This window comes from Salmo salar, chromosome 09, assembly GCF_965601325.2.
Source record: "Salmo salar chromosome 09, fSalSal1, whole genome shotgun sequence".
In the NCBI taxonomy this organism is placed as follows: Eukaryota; Metazoa; Chordata; class Actinopteri; order Salmoniformes; family Salmonidae; genus Salmo; species Salmo salar.
In genome coordinates, this window is record NC_138299.1 from 29,723,158 (window position 1) to 29,741,334 (window position 18,177).

At 41.7% G+C, this 18,177-nt stretch overlaps 1 protein-coding gene and 1 pseudogene across 1 annotated transcript; one reads left to right on the forward strand and one right to left on the reverse strand.

Annotated features, from left to right (window-relative positions):
• The window catches only part of LOC106611147 (potassium channel subfamily K member 10-like), a 41,129-nt pseudogene extending 37,968 nt beyond the window's left edge, over positions 1 to 3,161 (forward strand).
• A 14,018-nt stretch (positions 3,162 to 17,179) lies between these two features.
• Positions 17,180 to 18,154, reverse strand: LOC106611149 (G-protein coupled receptor 65-like). The gene has a single exon (XM_014211051.2). It carries the CDS (start codon positions 18,152 to 18,154, stop codon positions 17,180 to 17,182), a length of 975 nt encoding a protein of 324 aa, XP_014066526.2.
• Positions 18,155 to 18,177: the final 23 nt, after the last annotated feature.

An 18,177-nucleotide genomic window follows, 5' to 3' on the forward strand; every position in this document is an offset into this window, starting at 1 on the left:
TAATGACCCTATTCATTGTAAACGGCACAATGCCTTTGATACAGTTATCCCTGTAAAGGCTATACGTCTGTTATCCAGGTATTAGGCCAGGCTCGGTGAATGGATTTGAACTCTTGTTCCCCCCCAAGGAGTTAACACATGAGTCAGGCTAGCTGAGGCTGAGATTATGATGTGCTCTTTGTAGTGAGGGCAGAGGTGTTTGATGGAGGCTGAGAAGGTAGAGGGCCAGGACCTGATTGAGATTCTGTGAGCAGGCTGTATGTATCAAATGTCTCAGAGTAGGACTGCTGATCCCTGTCCATATAATCATATTTATTGTGATCTAAAAGCTAAAACTGATCCTAAATCAGCTCTCCTACTCTGAGTTTTTGTGACAAAGGGGGAATTTGGGAATCGGGCTTTTCCTACTGGATTAATGGAGGGTGGTTTTGGATGCTTTTCTCTTTGGTCTCTGGAGTGATTTGGCTAATGGATATTGATGCATAGGGCCATTGACTAAACTAATTCTCTTCAAACATACTGTGTCTTTCAGCGAGAAATGTAGTTAATATGTATTTAGTAAACAGTTTTATCTTTTGAGTTCTTGTTGACTTTTTTTGTCCTGAAGCAAAAACAGAAACAAATAAGCCAGACCAAAATCAGATTTACCTCCACCATACTCTTCATCCTGGCCGGGTGCATAGTCTTCGTCGGTGTCCCGGCGATGATTTTCAAACATATCGAGGGATGGACGACTCTGGATGCTATCTACTTTGTTGTCATCACGCTAACAACGATTGGCATCGGGGACTATGTGGCAGGTATGATAGTGTTGTAACAGGTTAATGTACTGTGCCTTAGACATACATTTGTTTAGTCCTCTGTTTCGACTCACCATTTTCTCCTCTCTCGCATTTGCATTCAATCCATGTAATGTGAAATTAGATTATCTCTATGAAATGAGCTAATGGAGTCTCCATCAACCCAAGAGGTTATGTACTTGTTTTGTTGTGTCGTCATTGCATTTGATAATCCCGTGAATAATGATGCTATAATTGACTGCCTAGGGGAATATTAGAGAAAGACTAATCCAAAATAATTCAAAACCCAATTACAAACTTTGTGTTTGTCAAACTGAAACTTTCCGCCTCCCTGGTCCTACTAATCTGGCTTTAATTTAAAAAAAATAATAATTGTGCTACATTTTTTATTGTTGACAATAATTTGGCAGTAGCAGGCATCAATGTATATACATAGATAATCCAGTAGTTGGCATCCAATGTAACAACTCTTCCACTGTTGTCCCAGGTGGGGATCGGAAGATCGAGTACATGAAGTGGTACAAGCCCCTGGTCTGGTTCTGGATCCTGGTCGGTCTGGCCTACTTCGCTGCGGTCCTGAGCATGATCGGAGACTGGCTCAGAGTGCTTTCTAAAAAGACCAAAGAGGAGGTGGGTGCTGCTCATTCAATTAAAGTGCCTGTCATTACATTATCTAAAGCAGTGGAAACTAAAAGGTCACTCTTTCCCTCCCCTGCCTTCCTTCAGTGACTGTTTTGTTATTATGTCTCGTTGATGCCCCTGTCTGGAGCCCCTGAGACAGACAGACAGACAGACAGACAGACAGACAGACAGACAGACAGACAGACAGACAGACAGACAGACAGACAGACAGACAGACAGACAGACAGACAGACAGACAGACAGACAGACAGACAGACAGCTGTGTGGGAGAAGTGGTTAGATATCCACTACCCACTGAGCACAGACGTCAGTTCAACGTCTAGTTTTGATTAACATTTGGTTGAGTTGTCAACTAACGTGAATTCAACCACCATGTCACCATGTCATTGTATTTACTGTAGGTTAAAAGTTGTGAAAAAAAATATGAAATTCCCTTATGTTGATGACTTTTTAAAATCCAATCAGTTTTCCACATTGATTCAACATAAATCACATTAAATGTTTTTGTTGAAATGACGTGAAAAGAACGTTGATTCAACCAGTTTTTGCCCGGTGGGTAGTGTTTAGGCTGATGAGTGAATAGTGAGCTTACTGAGCTATTTATCTGTAAGTACAGTATGGATGGATACTGTGATATTAACTTTCCATGGAAGGTGCCTTGCTTTTGTCTGAGGGGGAAGTTGTACAAGATCTAATCAATTAGATTTCCAAAGCACCCCCTCCACCCTCATGCCTCAATCTCCATCTTTGTGTGATTTCAGGTGGGGGAGTTCAAGGTCCACGCCGCTGAGTGGAAGGCCAATGTGCAGGTCGAGTTCCGGGAGACGCGTCGGCGACTGAGTGTGGAGATCCACGAAAAGTTGCAGCGGGCCGCCACCATCCGCAGCATGGAGCGCAGGCAGCTGGGCCTGGAGCAGAGGACCCACACTCGGACATGCTCTCCCCAGAGAAGAGGGCCATGTTTGTCAGCCTGGACCAGGGCCGCTTCAAGACCTCCTCCCAGGAGAGCATTGACACCAAGCTGAATAACTTGAGGTTGCGAGGGGCAGGGGAGCTTTGTTATGAGCAGTGGAGAGGCAGCGAGCAGACCCAGCAGGCCTCATCAGAGGATGATAAGCTCTTCAACCTCCGCTTCCGCTCCCTCACCAAGCTAACCAAGAGACACAAGAACTGTGACCTGAAGAGTAACATTCCCGATGTTGTGCGGGGGGCCTGTGAGGCAATGGAGAAGAGAGAGGAGGACGTGAAGGAGGAGGAAGGGGGCGAGAGGAAGAAGGGCAACACCAGCTTGACAAATTTGGAATATGCAGACGAGCGCATTAAACTGAACGGTTTTGTACCGGCTCAGGCCAAAGAGAGGGAGAACGATAGAATGTTGGAAGGAAGAGAGCTTGAGTCCCAGCTAGAGTGTGCAGATACAGAGACTGAGTGAGAGAGAAGAAGCCTGTTTTTATGTCTCAAATTGCTGTTTTTTCTATGCTTAGACTGTTCTGAGTAAATAGGACTGTTCTGTTCAAAATCAACAGTCACTGTGCCCTAGTAAAGTGGAGAGAAAAGAGACAGAGGCTATGGTCTAATTTGGTGAAGACCTCTTTTCTCTTGGATAGTACTGGACCTACCAGAATCTCCTTTCCTTTTTAACAATATCCCAACAAAAAAGATGCAACGTGGGATATATCTTCTCTTTGTTACCTGAGGCTTATGTAAGCAAGGAACCCAGTGAACCATCCCAATTAAATTGGCACCAACTATATAAATCTTCACTTATTATTATTATTATTATTATTATTCATTTCACACCAGCTATTTTTTGCCCAGGCTGCTGAACAAATATGACTTGAGGGGGAACTGGATCGATATACAATGTGTGCATTTACTGAAATGATGTGTAAAATTATTCGTACATTGGTTATGAAATGTAGCCCTAGGATAATCTACTAGTCTTTTATAACAAAACCCTCTGATTGTGTATGGTTTTGACACTAAGTTGGTGTTCTAAAGCTGTCGATATGAAGTATAGAAACTTTAAAGTTTAGGGCCAGCTGTCCTGTTATAATTTCAACCAAATGAAATGTACTACATTCACAATTAGTACTGTTTAAGTGGAACTACTAGAAAAGTAAGGGATTTTAAGGGCTGGGGTTTAAAAACAATTACATTTAAACTATTTTTACTTCTGAGGTTTTGATGGCCATTGAACCAAATTCATTTCTGTACATCATAAGAATGATTTATTAGTATGACATTTTGTTACTTTGTTCTTTGCTTGAAGATTATTTGATTATGAATTATTTTAGACAGCATATTTATGTATGTACAGTAGTATCCATTCCTGCAGTTTAATGTTTTCTTTCACAGTAAATGGAATATGATTTTTCTTGTCCACACCATTAGCATGAGGCACATGGGCTACTAAAATCTTACTACACAACATACACTAAGTATTACTTTCTTAGCTACAGTATACATTTCTCCCTGACATATTACATCATTTATGAAGCAACACACAAAATATTTTTGGACTCACATTGTGCTCGGCGGGCCTCCGAGTTAAGTTGTTTTGAGCACGGCACAAATGTAGACAGCATGACCAATGCTGAATGTATAATTTTAAATTTGGAAAAGAGCCCCTTAATCCCAGATTTGGGAACACACTGTCATGGATTCCTTCCAAACCACTCATTGTTGAATTTGTGATAAACAACTTGTGTAATGTCTGTGTCCAATAAGCACCGATACGTTTGATCTATAATTTATTTTCATATGACAAGGATTAAAAAGATTTGCCAGTAGATTGTCGACTTGATTCATGATGATGACTGCTAGCTAAGATTGTGAAAGTATGATGTTGACATGATCAGTCCAATCAAAGCTACTGTAGCTATAACGGGATTTGACATTTTATCTGTGGCCAATGACCTTGAGCCTTCTTGGATGGGCACTTCTATGGCAGTAGCTGAAGGGCTCGAATTTTACACTTGGCAGTGACATAAAGTCCCCATGAGTGACAGAACACTGAGCCAATCATGACGCAACGCTCCGTGTTTTCTGCTGGCGTGCCCCACCACCACAGAAAGCACTGAGCTAGGCTGAAACACCTGCATTTTCGAGCTGCCATACTCAAGAAAACAAAGAGACCATGTTTGTATGTGGCTTTGTTAACGCAATTATATTTTTTACAAACTGATATGTGACACGTATTAATGCCTAAATAACATGCGAAACTGGCAAGCCTGTTTTATTTTTGCTAAACATGTGGGGCTAAACTGGTGGGGCTCTGCCCCACCTGCCTTAAGTGATGGGCTGCCACTGACCCTAATATTTTTTCATCAGATTTCGGTTATCACCTTTGAACTTAGTAGGGAAGCTGATGCTGTATCGCATTGCAATGACCAACCAGGGCTAGTTATAGCTTCCAGCTGTGTTGTATTGGCTGTTGATACTAGCATTACCTAGCATGTCATGGGCTTGCTAGACACCCACATGGTGATCAGCTGTTGGCGATCAAGAGTTCATTGCCCTTAATGGAAACATTCTGTTAAGATCTTGTTTCAGACACTAATATGCAGACATATGTCAGTCTCCACAGGGTATATATATCTTCTTGTTATCAGGTAATCATCTAACCCATATGTTAGAACCTGGCTCAAGATTGTAAAAATGGGAAAACACACTGAGTAAAGGAATAAAAGTTAATTTATTCCATAAATAAAGTAAAACACTCGCAACAATCAGATGAGGCATGAAGGTCAGTAAATTAGGTGTCAACTGCCAAAGCCACAACGAAACAACCAAAGGTATGCATGGAGAGAGGAATCTCTTGCTGAATGGGGAAACAGTGTCGTCTTGCCACAGCTGAGCTTTCACAGGTGTGACCCATCAGCACTGACGACTCTCCCAGCTCCGCCCACCAATCTCCTGCAGGAAGTAAGCACAGCAAAACCCAGTAGACAGAGCAGGGGATGGGCCGTCACACCCCCATCCATAAAAACAGGGACCTCCCATGTCCCCGAAACAAAACCAAGATGTTTTAATAAACAATCCAAATATACTTGCACTCCTTGAACAGCCAACCACCCAGGTCCAACACTTACTCAACCCACACCAAGCATGGCACCTGGATGCAAATTAAGAAAAGGAGAGGAAGAGAGACGAGACCAAATTGTTGGAGAACAGACAACAGTATTAAACAGGACGGCTAAGGAGAGGGCACACGGGACAACACATCTGCCCCCTTAAGATGACAAATCTCGAGGGGGAAAGCTTGAATGTACCGACACCACCGCATCAACCATTGGTTCAGACACTGCATCGAGTGTAAAAAGGTGAGTGGGTTGTGATCAGTATGTACAACTAGAGGCACTACACCCGTACCCACATTGAAGTGTTGGAGAGACCAGATCAGTGCAAGAGCCTCCTTCTCCACCACAGAGTAGTGTAGCTGATAACTGTTGAACTTCTTGGAGAAGTATGCCACAGGATGCTCAATTTCCTGGCTCTGACGGCAGCAGAACCGCCCCGGCCCCCACCTGCAGTGTAAAAGGTTGCTGCGGAGTGGCCAACACAGGAGCAGTAATGAGAAGAGTTAACATCCTCAAAGGACTGTTGACATAATGCAAGTTCGAATCCCTAAGCTGACGAGGTTCAAATCTGTCGTTCTGCCCCTGAACAGAACCCACTGTTCTTATGCCCTCATTGAAAATAAGAATTTGTTAACGGACTTGCCTAGTTAAATAAAAAAAGACAACAAAAGACAAATAATGGAGACCAAACAAAAACAGAAGCAGTGTCAACCACAGGAGAGGGGAAAAAAATACAAATGGCGCTTCCAAGACCTGTTACCAGCTCAACCGTGGTCTTCTTGCTGTTTCTGGCGGTGGGTATTTATGCACTTCAGCCCGCTGTCACTGAAAAAGCTCCCAGCAAGGGGATTACTTTGAGCCATGGATGTGTTCCTGAGACAACTGCTCCAGCCACGGTCACCATAAATAGAGCTAACACTGCCCAACGTGTTGAAAGGGACACACGTCGCTAACCCAACCAGGGGAGAAGAGTCCAGGTAGCCAATCCACACTAGCACTGCACAAACACAAACCTGATGTCCCAACAATGAGCAAAGCAGGATCTCCAACCAGAACAGGGAATGGAGATTAAATGCATTCCTTTCTCCACTGCAGCACAAACCAACACTACTTTAACACCAACCACAGGCGTGTAACTTAAGTAGCAACAGGCAGTATCCAAATGTCAAATACTTTGTACATGCACCTCAGTATGTAACTCCAAATCAATAATTCTCACAACATAACCCCATAGACAAAAGGGTTAGCCAAGAAATAATCAAAGCACTTTACTTTGAAATACCACCTTAACCAGTTAGCAAATGCTACCAAACAAATGCAATTCCAGGGATTAACTCCAGAGATCCCAGATGAGGCCCCACTTACTACAACCTGGCTCAAGATTGTAACAAACAATGGGAAAACACACAGAGTAAAGGAATAACAAAATGAATTTATTCCATAAATAAATAAACACTCGCAGCAATCAGATGAGGCATGACGGTCAGTAAATTAACCTGTTGGGGACCTGATCCCGGTATTGGGATTTATTGTCAAGAGACCATGGCAGGAAATTCAAAACTGCAAGAATCTAATAATTTCAATTTCTCAAACAATCAACTATTTTTCACCATTTAAAAGATAAACATCTAAATCCAACCACATTGTCCGATTTCAAAGAGGTTTTACGGCGAAAGCATAAAGTTAGGTTATGTTTGAAGAGTACATTGAAAATAGCTGTGTGTAATGTTTTGTCAATTCAAAGACAGGCGTCACCAAAAGCAGATAACCAGCTAAAATTATGCACTAACCTTTGACAATCTTCCTCAGATGACACTCCTAGGACATTATGTTAGACAATACATGCATTTTTTGTTCCATCAAGTTCATATTTATATCCAAAAACAACATTTTACAGTAGCGGTGAAATTCAGAATTTTTTCCCCCTCAAATGTTTCCGGTGAATCAACGTTACAATTTACAAAATTACTATTCGAAAACATTGGTAAATTATAATATTGTCATTCAAAGAATTATAGTTTAACATTTCGTAAATGCTACTGCCAGATTTCAAAATAACTTTACTGGGAAATCACACTTTGCAAAAAACGGGCTAGGATATACAGGTTAGCACCATCTTGTAACCATCTAATATCAATAATACTATTGTCAATAATCCCTTACCTTTGATTATCTTCATCCATTGGCACTTCCAGGAATCCCAGGTCCACAACAAATGTGGTTTCTTTAGACAAAGTTCATAATTTATGTCCAAATAACTCCAAGTTGTTCCATGTTGTTAGCGCTTCGGTAGGCTACTCAAAAGTAGGGCGGGGGGGGGGGAAAGTCCCGACGAAAAGTAAAAAAAAATCTATTTACGTTCGTTCAAACATGTCAAACGTTGTTTAGCATCAATCTTTAGGGCCATTTTTAACGTGAAACATCAGTAATGTTTCAACCCGACCTCTCCTGTGTCTTGAAAAACGTTTTTGAAAAATGTCTCGCCTCACATGAACTCACATGAATGCGCAGGTGCGGGCAATAATGAAGTGACGACATCCCAGGGACGTCAACTTCTCTTCCTTGTCATCCGGTCTCTGATCATCATAGATGCTTCAAACAACTTTATAAAGATCGTTGACATCTAGTGGAAGCCGTAGGAAGTGCGAAATGAATCCTTTGTCACTGTGTGATCTATTAGCAATGACTCGAAAAATAATACAGCCACAAAATTCTCATTTCCTGGTTGTATTTTTCTCAGGTTTTTGCCTGCCATATGAGTTTTGTTATACTTACAGACACCATTCAAACAGTTTTAGAAAATTCAGAGTGTTTTCTATCCAAATATGTTAATAATATGCATATCCTAGCTTCTGAGTTGGTGTAGGAGGCAGTTAAAAATGGGCACATATTTTTTTCAAAATTCTCAATACTGCCCCCTAGCACCAACAGGTAACATGAACTGCCAAAGGTATGCATGGAGAGAGGAATCTCTTGCTGAATGGGGAAACAGTGTCTTTTTGCCACAGCTGAGCTTTCACAGGTGTGACCCATCAGCACTGACGACTCTCCCAGCTCCGCCCACCAATCTCCTGCAGGAAGCAAAACCCAGTAGACAGAGCAGAGAGGGGCCGTCACACATACATACATACTGATGATAGTATCTTCTGACCAGGAGAGTTTTGTTGAACATTGAAACGCATCATTTGCAGTATGATTTTGGAAACATATCTTACATTTTTACAAACTAATTAAAAATGAAAAGCTGAAATGTCTTGCATCAATAAGTATTCAAACCCTCTGTTACGGCAAGCCTAAATAAGTTCAGGGGAAAAAATGTGCTTAACAAGTAACACAATAAGTTGCATGGACTCACTCTGTGTGCAATAATAGTGTTTAACATGAATTTTGAATGACTACCTCATCTCTGTACCCCACACATACAATTATCTGTAAGGTCCCTCGGTCAAGCACTGCATTTTCAACAGAGATTCAACCAAAAAGACCAGGGAGGTTTTCTAATGCCTCTCAAAGAAAGGTACCTATTGGTAGAAGTGGACATTGAATATCCCTTTGAGCATGGTGAAGTTACACTTTGAATGGTGTGTCAATACATCCCCTCACAACTAAGATACAGGTGTCCTTCCTAATTCAATTGCTGGAGAGGAAGGAAACCGCTCAGGGATTTCACAATGAGGCCAATGGTGACTTTAAAACAATTACTGAGTTGAATGGTTGTGTTTAGAAGAAAACTGATGATGGATAAACAACATTGTAATTATTCCACAATACTAACCTTATTGACAGAGTGAAAGGAAGCCTGTATAGAACAAAAAAAAAATCAAAAACATGCATCCTGTTTGCAACAAGTAATACTGCAAAAAATGACTTTTTGTCCTGAATACAAAGTGTTATGTTTGGGGAAAATCCAAAACAACACATTACTGAGGACCACTCTCCATATTTTCAAGCATAGTGGTGGCTGCATCATGTTGTGAGTATGCTTGTAATCGTTAAGGACTGGGGAGTTTTTCAGGATAAAAAATAAAAGTAATTGAGCTAAGCAGAGGAAAGGAAAACCTGCATCAGTCTGCTTTTCACAAGACACTAGGAGATGAATCCACCTTTCAGCAGGACGGTAAACTAAAGCACAAGGCCAAATCTACACTGGAGTTGCTTACCAAGAAGACAGTGAATGTTAGTGGCCGAAAGGGGCGAAAATCGGATATCAACTTTGGAGGGGACAATTACATGACATTTTCTAAAGAGCAATTCCTGAGGGGGACACCAAAAGTAGTGCTGTAACACATAGACTACGTTGTAATATGGTAAATGTATATTGAGGAACCAAAGAAATAAGGTGTTTGCCGTACTCCTAACTACCGGTACCCAAAACTACACAACTAATCACAGCAATACCATTGCCTTTAACAAATCTTAGTTCAGTCACCAGTTTAAGTTGAGAGTGGGGGTATCCATGGCATTTTCCAATTATGTTCCTATTTTACAAGTCAAAAAAATTGAGAACCTTTCATAATGTTGCCAAACAAAGACTCAACAAACTTACCTGAGACTCCCTGACTCTGCCAGTCTGTCCCTGCATATCTGTCCCCAACTCTGCTGTCTGTGTGTAATCTGTTTCCTGCTCTGCCTAATGACATCATTGTGAAACATTTCCATTAGCATTTCACTTCTTTCTTATGAACATTTTATCAACTAGTCTTTGAGATATTAGGCTACTAGGGTTCTTACTTTGCGTTTTGGTGTACTGAAAAATACTCTGATGTCCGTCTTTTTTCTTTTTTCTGCCATTTTTCTACCTGGCTGGCTACACACACACACACACAATGTGTAGGTTATTTACAGTAGGAGATGGGCTTCTATCATCTTATCTTCTATCATTCTATATGGGCTTCGATCTAAAAGGTAGCTAGCAAATGTGAAACGGATTGCAGTGACAAGAGTTGACAGCTGTATGAGATCACCATTTACACAACATATGCTGCAACCTTTTGTAATTTTAATCGTTTGTTTGTTTCATATTGGCTGGCTTCCAACAAAAGCTGAATTTGCAAAGCTAGCGAGCACCAATTCCGTTTCAGTGGTGTTTGCTATAATCTTTGCTACCCGGGTTAAATAAAGGTGAAAAAATAAATAAATAAAAGTTCCCTTGCGACAATTTAGCTTTTGCAACGAGACCATTAAATATATTTAAGACAATGGTAGAAGAGAGTGTAGTTCTGTTCAGTTTGGACTTCAGTTTATCGCTAACCTTATCACAGGGACTTTGAAGCACTTGGAATAAATTGACGATAGCAAAGATTCCATCTTTGACGACGCCACATAAATGGAATAGGTAGTAGCTAGCTTAATAGTTCATATTTGCGCGCTAGCTCTGCAAATTCAGCTAGTGTGTGTGTGAACCCTGCCAACATAAAACAAAACATCGCTATGGCGCGATTGACTCGATTACCCTCACGTCAGTTATGTGCATTGAGTGCCTTTCAGACAGTAGATACGAACCCTCTGTTACCTTGCCAACTAAGGAACTGGCAGTGGATCAAACCATTGTGAGGCAAAGGGTGGGGGGTCGCAATCTTTTGAAACTTAACACGCTATTAAGTGTCTATAATCAGCACAATTGCTTTCATTGCGTATTATTAATATTATTTAAATTACATAGTTATGTTTACAGTGATATATTGGGGGGGACAAATCATATTTTTCCCAGGATGGGGGGGTCGTGTCCCCCCCGTCCCCCCCTGGGATTTCCGCCCCTGGTGGCCGAGTTACAGTTTTGACTTAAATCTACTTGAAAATCTATGGTATGACCTGAAAATGGTTGTCCAGCAATAATCACCAACCAATTTGACAGAGCTTGAAGAATTTTGAAAAGAATAATGTGCAAATGTTGCACAATCCATGTGTGGAAAGCTCTTAGAGACTTACAGCTGCAATCGCTGCCAAAGATGATTGGCTCGGGTTGAATACTTAACTAATGAAGATAGTGTTATTTTTCATGAATCTTTTTACAGAATTTTGGAATTTTTCTTCCACTGACATGAGTATTTTGTGTAGATCGTTGAGAAAAAAATTGACAATTCCACCCAGCAACCGAGGTTGCTTATCAGTCCCCTTCTCACCCATCCATCTCTTGTGTATCCCCTTATACCCCCCCATAGGCAGAGAAAGTATGTGTGGGGTTTTAGCTGAGATAGTTCTTTAGAGAGTCAAGTACAATGCCTTCGAAAAGTATTCAGACCTTTAGACTTTTTCCACATTTTGTTATGTTACAGCCTTATTCTAAAATTGATGAGGAAAAACAATTTAATCAATCTACACACCATTCCCCATAATGACAAAGCAAAAACAGATTTTTTCGAAATGTGTTAATTTATTAAAAATAAAAACCTGAAATATCACATTTACATAAGTATTCAAACCCTTAACTCAGTACTTTGTTGTAGCACCTATTGCAGCGATTACAGCCATGAGTCTTCTTGGGTATGACGCTGCAAGCTTGGCACACCTGTATTTGTAGAGTTTGTCCCATTCTTCTCTCAGGTTGGATGGGGAGAGTTGCTTCACAGCTATTTTCAGGTCTCTCCAGAGATGTTCGATCGGGTTCAAGTCCGGGCTCTGGCTGTGTTGTCTTGGCTGTGTGCTTAGGGTCGTTGTCCTGTTGGAAGGTTGAACCTTCGCCCACAGTCTGAGGTCCTTTATTGCTTTGGAGCAGGTTTTAATCAAAGATCACTCTGTACTTTGCTCCATTCATCTTTGCCTCGATCCTGACTAGTCTCCCAGTCCCTGCTGCTGAAAAACATCCCCACAGCCTAATGCTGCCACCACCATGCTTCACCGTAGGGATGGTGCCAGGTTTCCTCCAGACATGACACTTTGCATTCAGGCCAAAGAGTTCAGTCTTGGTTTCATCAGACCAGAGAATCTTGTTTCTCATGGTCTGAAAGTCTTTAGGTGCCTTTCGGCAAACTCCAAGAGGGCTGTCATGTGCCTTTTATTGAGGAGTGGTTTCCATCTGGCCGCACTACCATAAAGGCCTGATTGGTGGAGTGCTGCAGAGATGGTTGCCCTCCTGGAAGGTTCTCCCATCTCCACAGAAACTTTAGAGCTCTGTCAGAGTGACCACCGGGTTCTTTGTCACCTCCCTGACCTCCCCTTTTTACTCAGTTTGGCAGGGCGGGGGCTCTAGGAAGAGTCTTGGTGGTTCCAAACTTCTTCCATTTAAGAATGATGGAGGCCACTGTGCTCTTGAGGACCTTCAATGCTGCAGAAAATTGTTGGTACCCTTCCCCAGATCTGTGCCTCGACACAATCCTGTCTCGGATCTCTACAGAAAATTCCTTCGACATCATGGATTGGTTTTTGCTCTGACTTGCAATGTTAACTGTGGGACCGTATATATTTACAGGTGTGTGCCTTTCCAAAGCATGTCCAATCAATTGAATTTACCACAGGTGGACTCCAATCAAGTTGTAGAAACATTCCAAGGATGATCAATGGAAACAGGAGGCACCTGATCTCAATTTCGAGTCTCATAGCAAAGGGGCAAGATGAGCTGTCATCTTGGCAAATGGAAAATATTCTACCTATCTAACTAAGCAACCGTAAGTAGTATGAACCCGCCTGCCATGAACATAGCCAACCACCTGCAATATTAATGCACCGCCGGGTAGCTTCGCTGAGGCAGGATGAGCTGTCATCTTGGTATATGATATTCTACCAATGTAACGTAGATAGCTACTGGATCATAGAGCTGACACAATCATGATCAGACAGCAATACTGCAGGAACTGAGGTAGGCGCCACAATCTCAGAATCAATCAAATGTAATGTCGCAGCAGCAGAGGATCATGGGCCCATGATCTTGAGGGTGAAGTAGTAGATGGATGGGACGGTATTCCTCCTGAGGTCTCAACCACAATTTCAGTCTTTGCCCAAACCCACATTTTCCAAAAATGCATTCAGGTGAGAAGTTGTGGGTGGGGGGAAATGCCCATAAATATTCATTTTGGGGGTGGGTAAACATGGTTGTACCTGATCCCAACACTTTCTCACTAAAGCATACTTATCAGAGGTCCACTGGCACACTCTGATAATAAAATGATGAGCTTCACAAGAAAATATGGCTCTGGACAGTTAGCTCACAGTGGTAAGGTGGACATCTACTGTCACTTGGGTATAAATTCGAATCCCACTTGGGGCGCAAAACAAATCTACACATGGTTGATATTCACACACAGTATACAGTCTTGTTACGGCAAGATGACTTTAACTGGTCTATTTGATCATACGTAAACAATGCTTTCTGTCGTAGCTACACAAAGTCATCTGGCGTATGTTTCTGCTGTTTTGGGAGATTGGCATAGCTTACCGTGGTCACTGCTTGTAGATCATTTTATATATTGACGCTTTGCTTGGACAGTGTGCTACCCTGAAGGAGCAGTGCCTATATCGCCAAGATATAATAAATGGTTAAACATATTTCTATGTGGTGTTTCCTTTCTGAACTGTCGTTTCAAATGTACTATGTCAATAAAACATTGCGAGGATGAAAATAAGAGACAATGAAGGACTGGTTGGGTTTTAAACTTATTTGAAACATATAAATCTGAGCTGATAATGATCGTATAAGAAGTTCGCAATGAAATAGACAAGTAGTAATTAATATAGACAGCCAGGTACACATTGTGAACGAAGATCAAGAACAGGAACATCCTCTGCCAAACGTTACAGTAGGCTACTCCGAAGGCAGGAAACACAGACAGAAATAGACTGACAATTTTATTCAAATGTTTTCCCCCACCAAAATACTTCAAAGTACTCTGCGGGATAGCTAAAGAATGGGAGGAAGAGGTGCAGTAAAAGTGCTGGGAGCACAGGAAGGATGAATGATTAAGAGAGGTGAGAGGGAGTGTTCCTCTGAGACTGAGACTGGATCCCTGAGTAGCCTAGAGCTGGGTAGAGCCGAGTAGAGCTGGGGTCAGCTCACCAGGAGGATTGCTGAGGGACCTGCCTGTCACGCTGTCTGGCAGGCATGGAGAGGAAAGATACAAGCTGAACACACATAAACCTTGCTACAGTCGGAAACCAATACATCACTGCCATGTGATTTTTATGAAATTAACAACAAATGGTGTCTTTTGGACAAACGTGGATGTGCAGAAAAGAGGCAGATAAGGATAGTGCAGTTTTTCTGCCCAAGGTAAATGCTTTTATTTGCATAGTAAAGAATAAATAGTGACCGAAAGCACTTATAATATTTACAAAATATTAAACAGGACAAAGAGCAACACAGGTCAATGCTCTGACAGGCTAACACATGCCTATAATTCCTGATAACAATTTGCATGCACAAGCATAGTATAGCCATGACCCCATGACTGGTCAATCACAACAGGGAATGAGTGGGTTTAAATACATTTTACCCACAGTGAATTTCACCATGGAACAATCCATTCCTACACAAATGACCAATTAATTCAAAATAGGCATTCTGACAATATCAATATATGTAGGCAATAAATATAGGCTACATATTACCAATAGCAAACACTGCAGTCAAGCTCATAAACCATGCCTTAAGTTACACATTTTAATGTTACTCAATTATCCTCCCCCGGGACAATCAATAGGTTGGCATGAACCACAACACAGTCAAAACATGGCGCTCTCTTGTAGTCTATCTCACTTTGACTGACAAAATCTCCATCCAGGAGCAACCCCAATACAATTATGAGGATAAACAAAGTATGTATTTACATTTCTTTAGCTTAACTCTTAATCATGATCACCTTGATATTATACCTTTAATCAACAAATGCATGAAGGGAAGATAACATAGCATGGATAAGTACGGCTTGAGCTGCAGACAAAATGTTTGGCGCCAAAACGAGAAAAAAAAGGAATGGTTGTGCACGACCAATGAGTTATGAGTGTGTGTGTGTATTGGTAAAGTACATACAACTGTAGGCTACCAGACACTTTTATATACAAACCTATGAGATAACTTACACAAACAGAAAGATCAGGAACTTCTTCTGCAATGATAAAGGACACTGTTAATAGGCTAAGTCAGCCAGCCAATGCTAAAAGCAGTTCTGGCAGGTGATAGACCTCTTCTTGGTGCACTTTCATTTCCCAACACAATTTAAGAAGGCAAAGACAACTCCAAGGGCAACAACACAAATAGAGCTATTACTATCATTTAATACAACACAAGGAAAGTGAAGATAGCTAATTAACTAAGTAATGGAAATGACTAAACAAATCCTTGTAAATATTCTGTTAATGTTCCATGTTTAATTATCCATACCAAGTTCTTATTTAGAGCAAAACTGAGTTATCACTCTTATTTAAACGTTTATTAGTAGGAAATAATTATTTTTGTTTGGGCATCTAGTCACTCCTCAAATAGAAACCAATGCACACTGTACAGAGAAGCCTGCCAATACAACTACACTATGGGTATTTTTATGTGTTTGTATTACAGCAAGCTGAGAGAGAGAGGAGGAGTGATTGTTTTAGTCTGGTTCCAGTGTGTAGTGGCTGCACATATAGAACAGAAGAGGGTGCCAAATACATTGAAACAAAAATGAGATCCCACTGCTTTCTGATTGTGAGTGACAGATATGGACTCATGCTTTGTCAAGAAGACACATACTGTGTTGTGGTTTCGATCATTGTGCCAGGAAATCATTACTAAGACATGATTTTCTGATAGCAATCACATTAACCTTTTACTAGTCATTTCATCCCTCCTTGTGGCACTACAGAAGGATGAATTTAGTTCTTTACTTTCAGGTTTGTCTTGCCATTTATTTACAGGCTAGTGTTTCAGAGGTAACCAACTATAGCAGGGGTCTTCAACCTTTTCTTGCCCAGGAACACCCTCTCAGGTAAACCGGCAATGCAGGGACCCCCATCATATGTTAGCAAAACAATTATAATTCACGTTTTATTATCAGGTGAACGTCAATGTAAAGTAATCAACGTTTTAAAATGAATAGATTTGGTAGATAGTTTTTTATTATTTTGATCTCCCCACATTATGAAGAGGAAGTGTAAACTCTAACAGCCTATTAGATAGAAAAGTAACTCCAAAACACATTTTCGCTAATAGCAGCTGTTAGCCATGTGCACTTGCTGCGACTGGTACTAGCGGGTGCTTTTTCAAAGCCTATGTTAAATACTCCAGTAAGTGTAATTAGCTTAAATTAGTGTAATTTGTTCAATATTAGGAGTTAAAAAATATAGCTGACAACATTAGAAAGAAGATGTTCTCCAGTTTTCTACTGTAATTAAAAATATGCGTTTTCTGTTGCTAGCAATGTTCATATATATATATTGATATTTTCGCGCACCTGCTGCAGTACCTCAGGGGTCCGCTGCCCCGGTTGAATACACCTGAAATATACCAATAGCACACAAAAATAGACCTTGACCACTTTACTACATCAGCATTGCTATTTGATAAAATCTAATCAAATCAAAGTTTAACTGTCCACCTTCATGCAGTCCCAGTATTTGTGCTATATCATGTTAGAAATGTAACAATGACTGAACAGCAGCATGTAAACTGAGGTATCTGAGACCATCAACTGGGCAGTAATGGGATTGTCTCTCTCCAATGTTCTGGTTTGAGGTTACATTACTACATTACACCACCTCCTGACCATTCCCCTTTATTTTCTGCTGGAGGTAGTGTACCACCTGTGTGACATTTGCCTTGCCCAGCCTGGTGATGAAACAGTAGAGGAAGGGGTCAGCCACGCTGTTGAGTGCTGATATCGCCATGCTGAGCTTATAGGGCAGGAAGAGCCAGGAGGGGCTCCCACAGTGCTCCAGCAGCCCCCGCAAGAGCATCATAACGTGGATGGGTCCGAAGCAGAGCCCCAGGGAGAGCAGCACCATCGCCAGGAGTTGGGACACATGTCTCCTCTCCTCCTCCTCTGTGGCCTGGTTGGCACGTACTGCCACACAGATCCCCCGGCAGCAGAACGACACCAGCAGGACAGGAAACAGGAAACCCAGGACGAAACGAGCCACGCTGACCTGTAGCAGACTGTCCCTCAAGGGGAACATGTCTAAACACATGGCTCTCTGCTCCTCTGAGTTGTACGAGTCGATCCAGATGATGGTGGAGGCCTTGAAGGAGACCACCAGCACCCAGATAGCCACGCTGATCATCACGGCCGTGTCGAGCCTCCTCAGGATGGGGTACTTTAGCGGGTGGACCACAGCCAGGTAACGGTTCAGGGCAATACAGCAAAGCAGCCCATCGCTGGTGTAGAAGTTAGTAAAGAGGATTATGACGGAGAGAATGCACACTGCATCCCCGTGAAACCAGACACCATGCCACATAAATTCCACCCAAAGAAACAGTCCCACAGTGAATAGGAGGTCAGACAGGGCCAGGTTCAACAGATAGATGCCCAGGGTGTTCCTCTTTTTGATGTGCTGCCAGGACACATAGAGGAAAAAGGAGTTGGAGGGAATCCCGATGATAATGATGACCAGGTACATAAAGAGAAAGGGCCACCTCTCTTTGGGGTAGTCAGCTGGATTACACAGTTTGTCTGGATCATATGTGGTGCTCAGGCTGAAATTCTCCATCCCAACTGTGGAGTTCATGGTCCCTCACCTTTCGGGAAACA

Excerpts from the sequence above, each read along its gene's own strand:
- LOC106611149 (XM_014211051.2), bottom strand. The coding sequence starts at position 18,154 with ATGAACTCCACAGTTGGGATGGAGAATTTCAGCCTGAGCACCACATAT.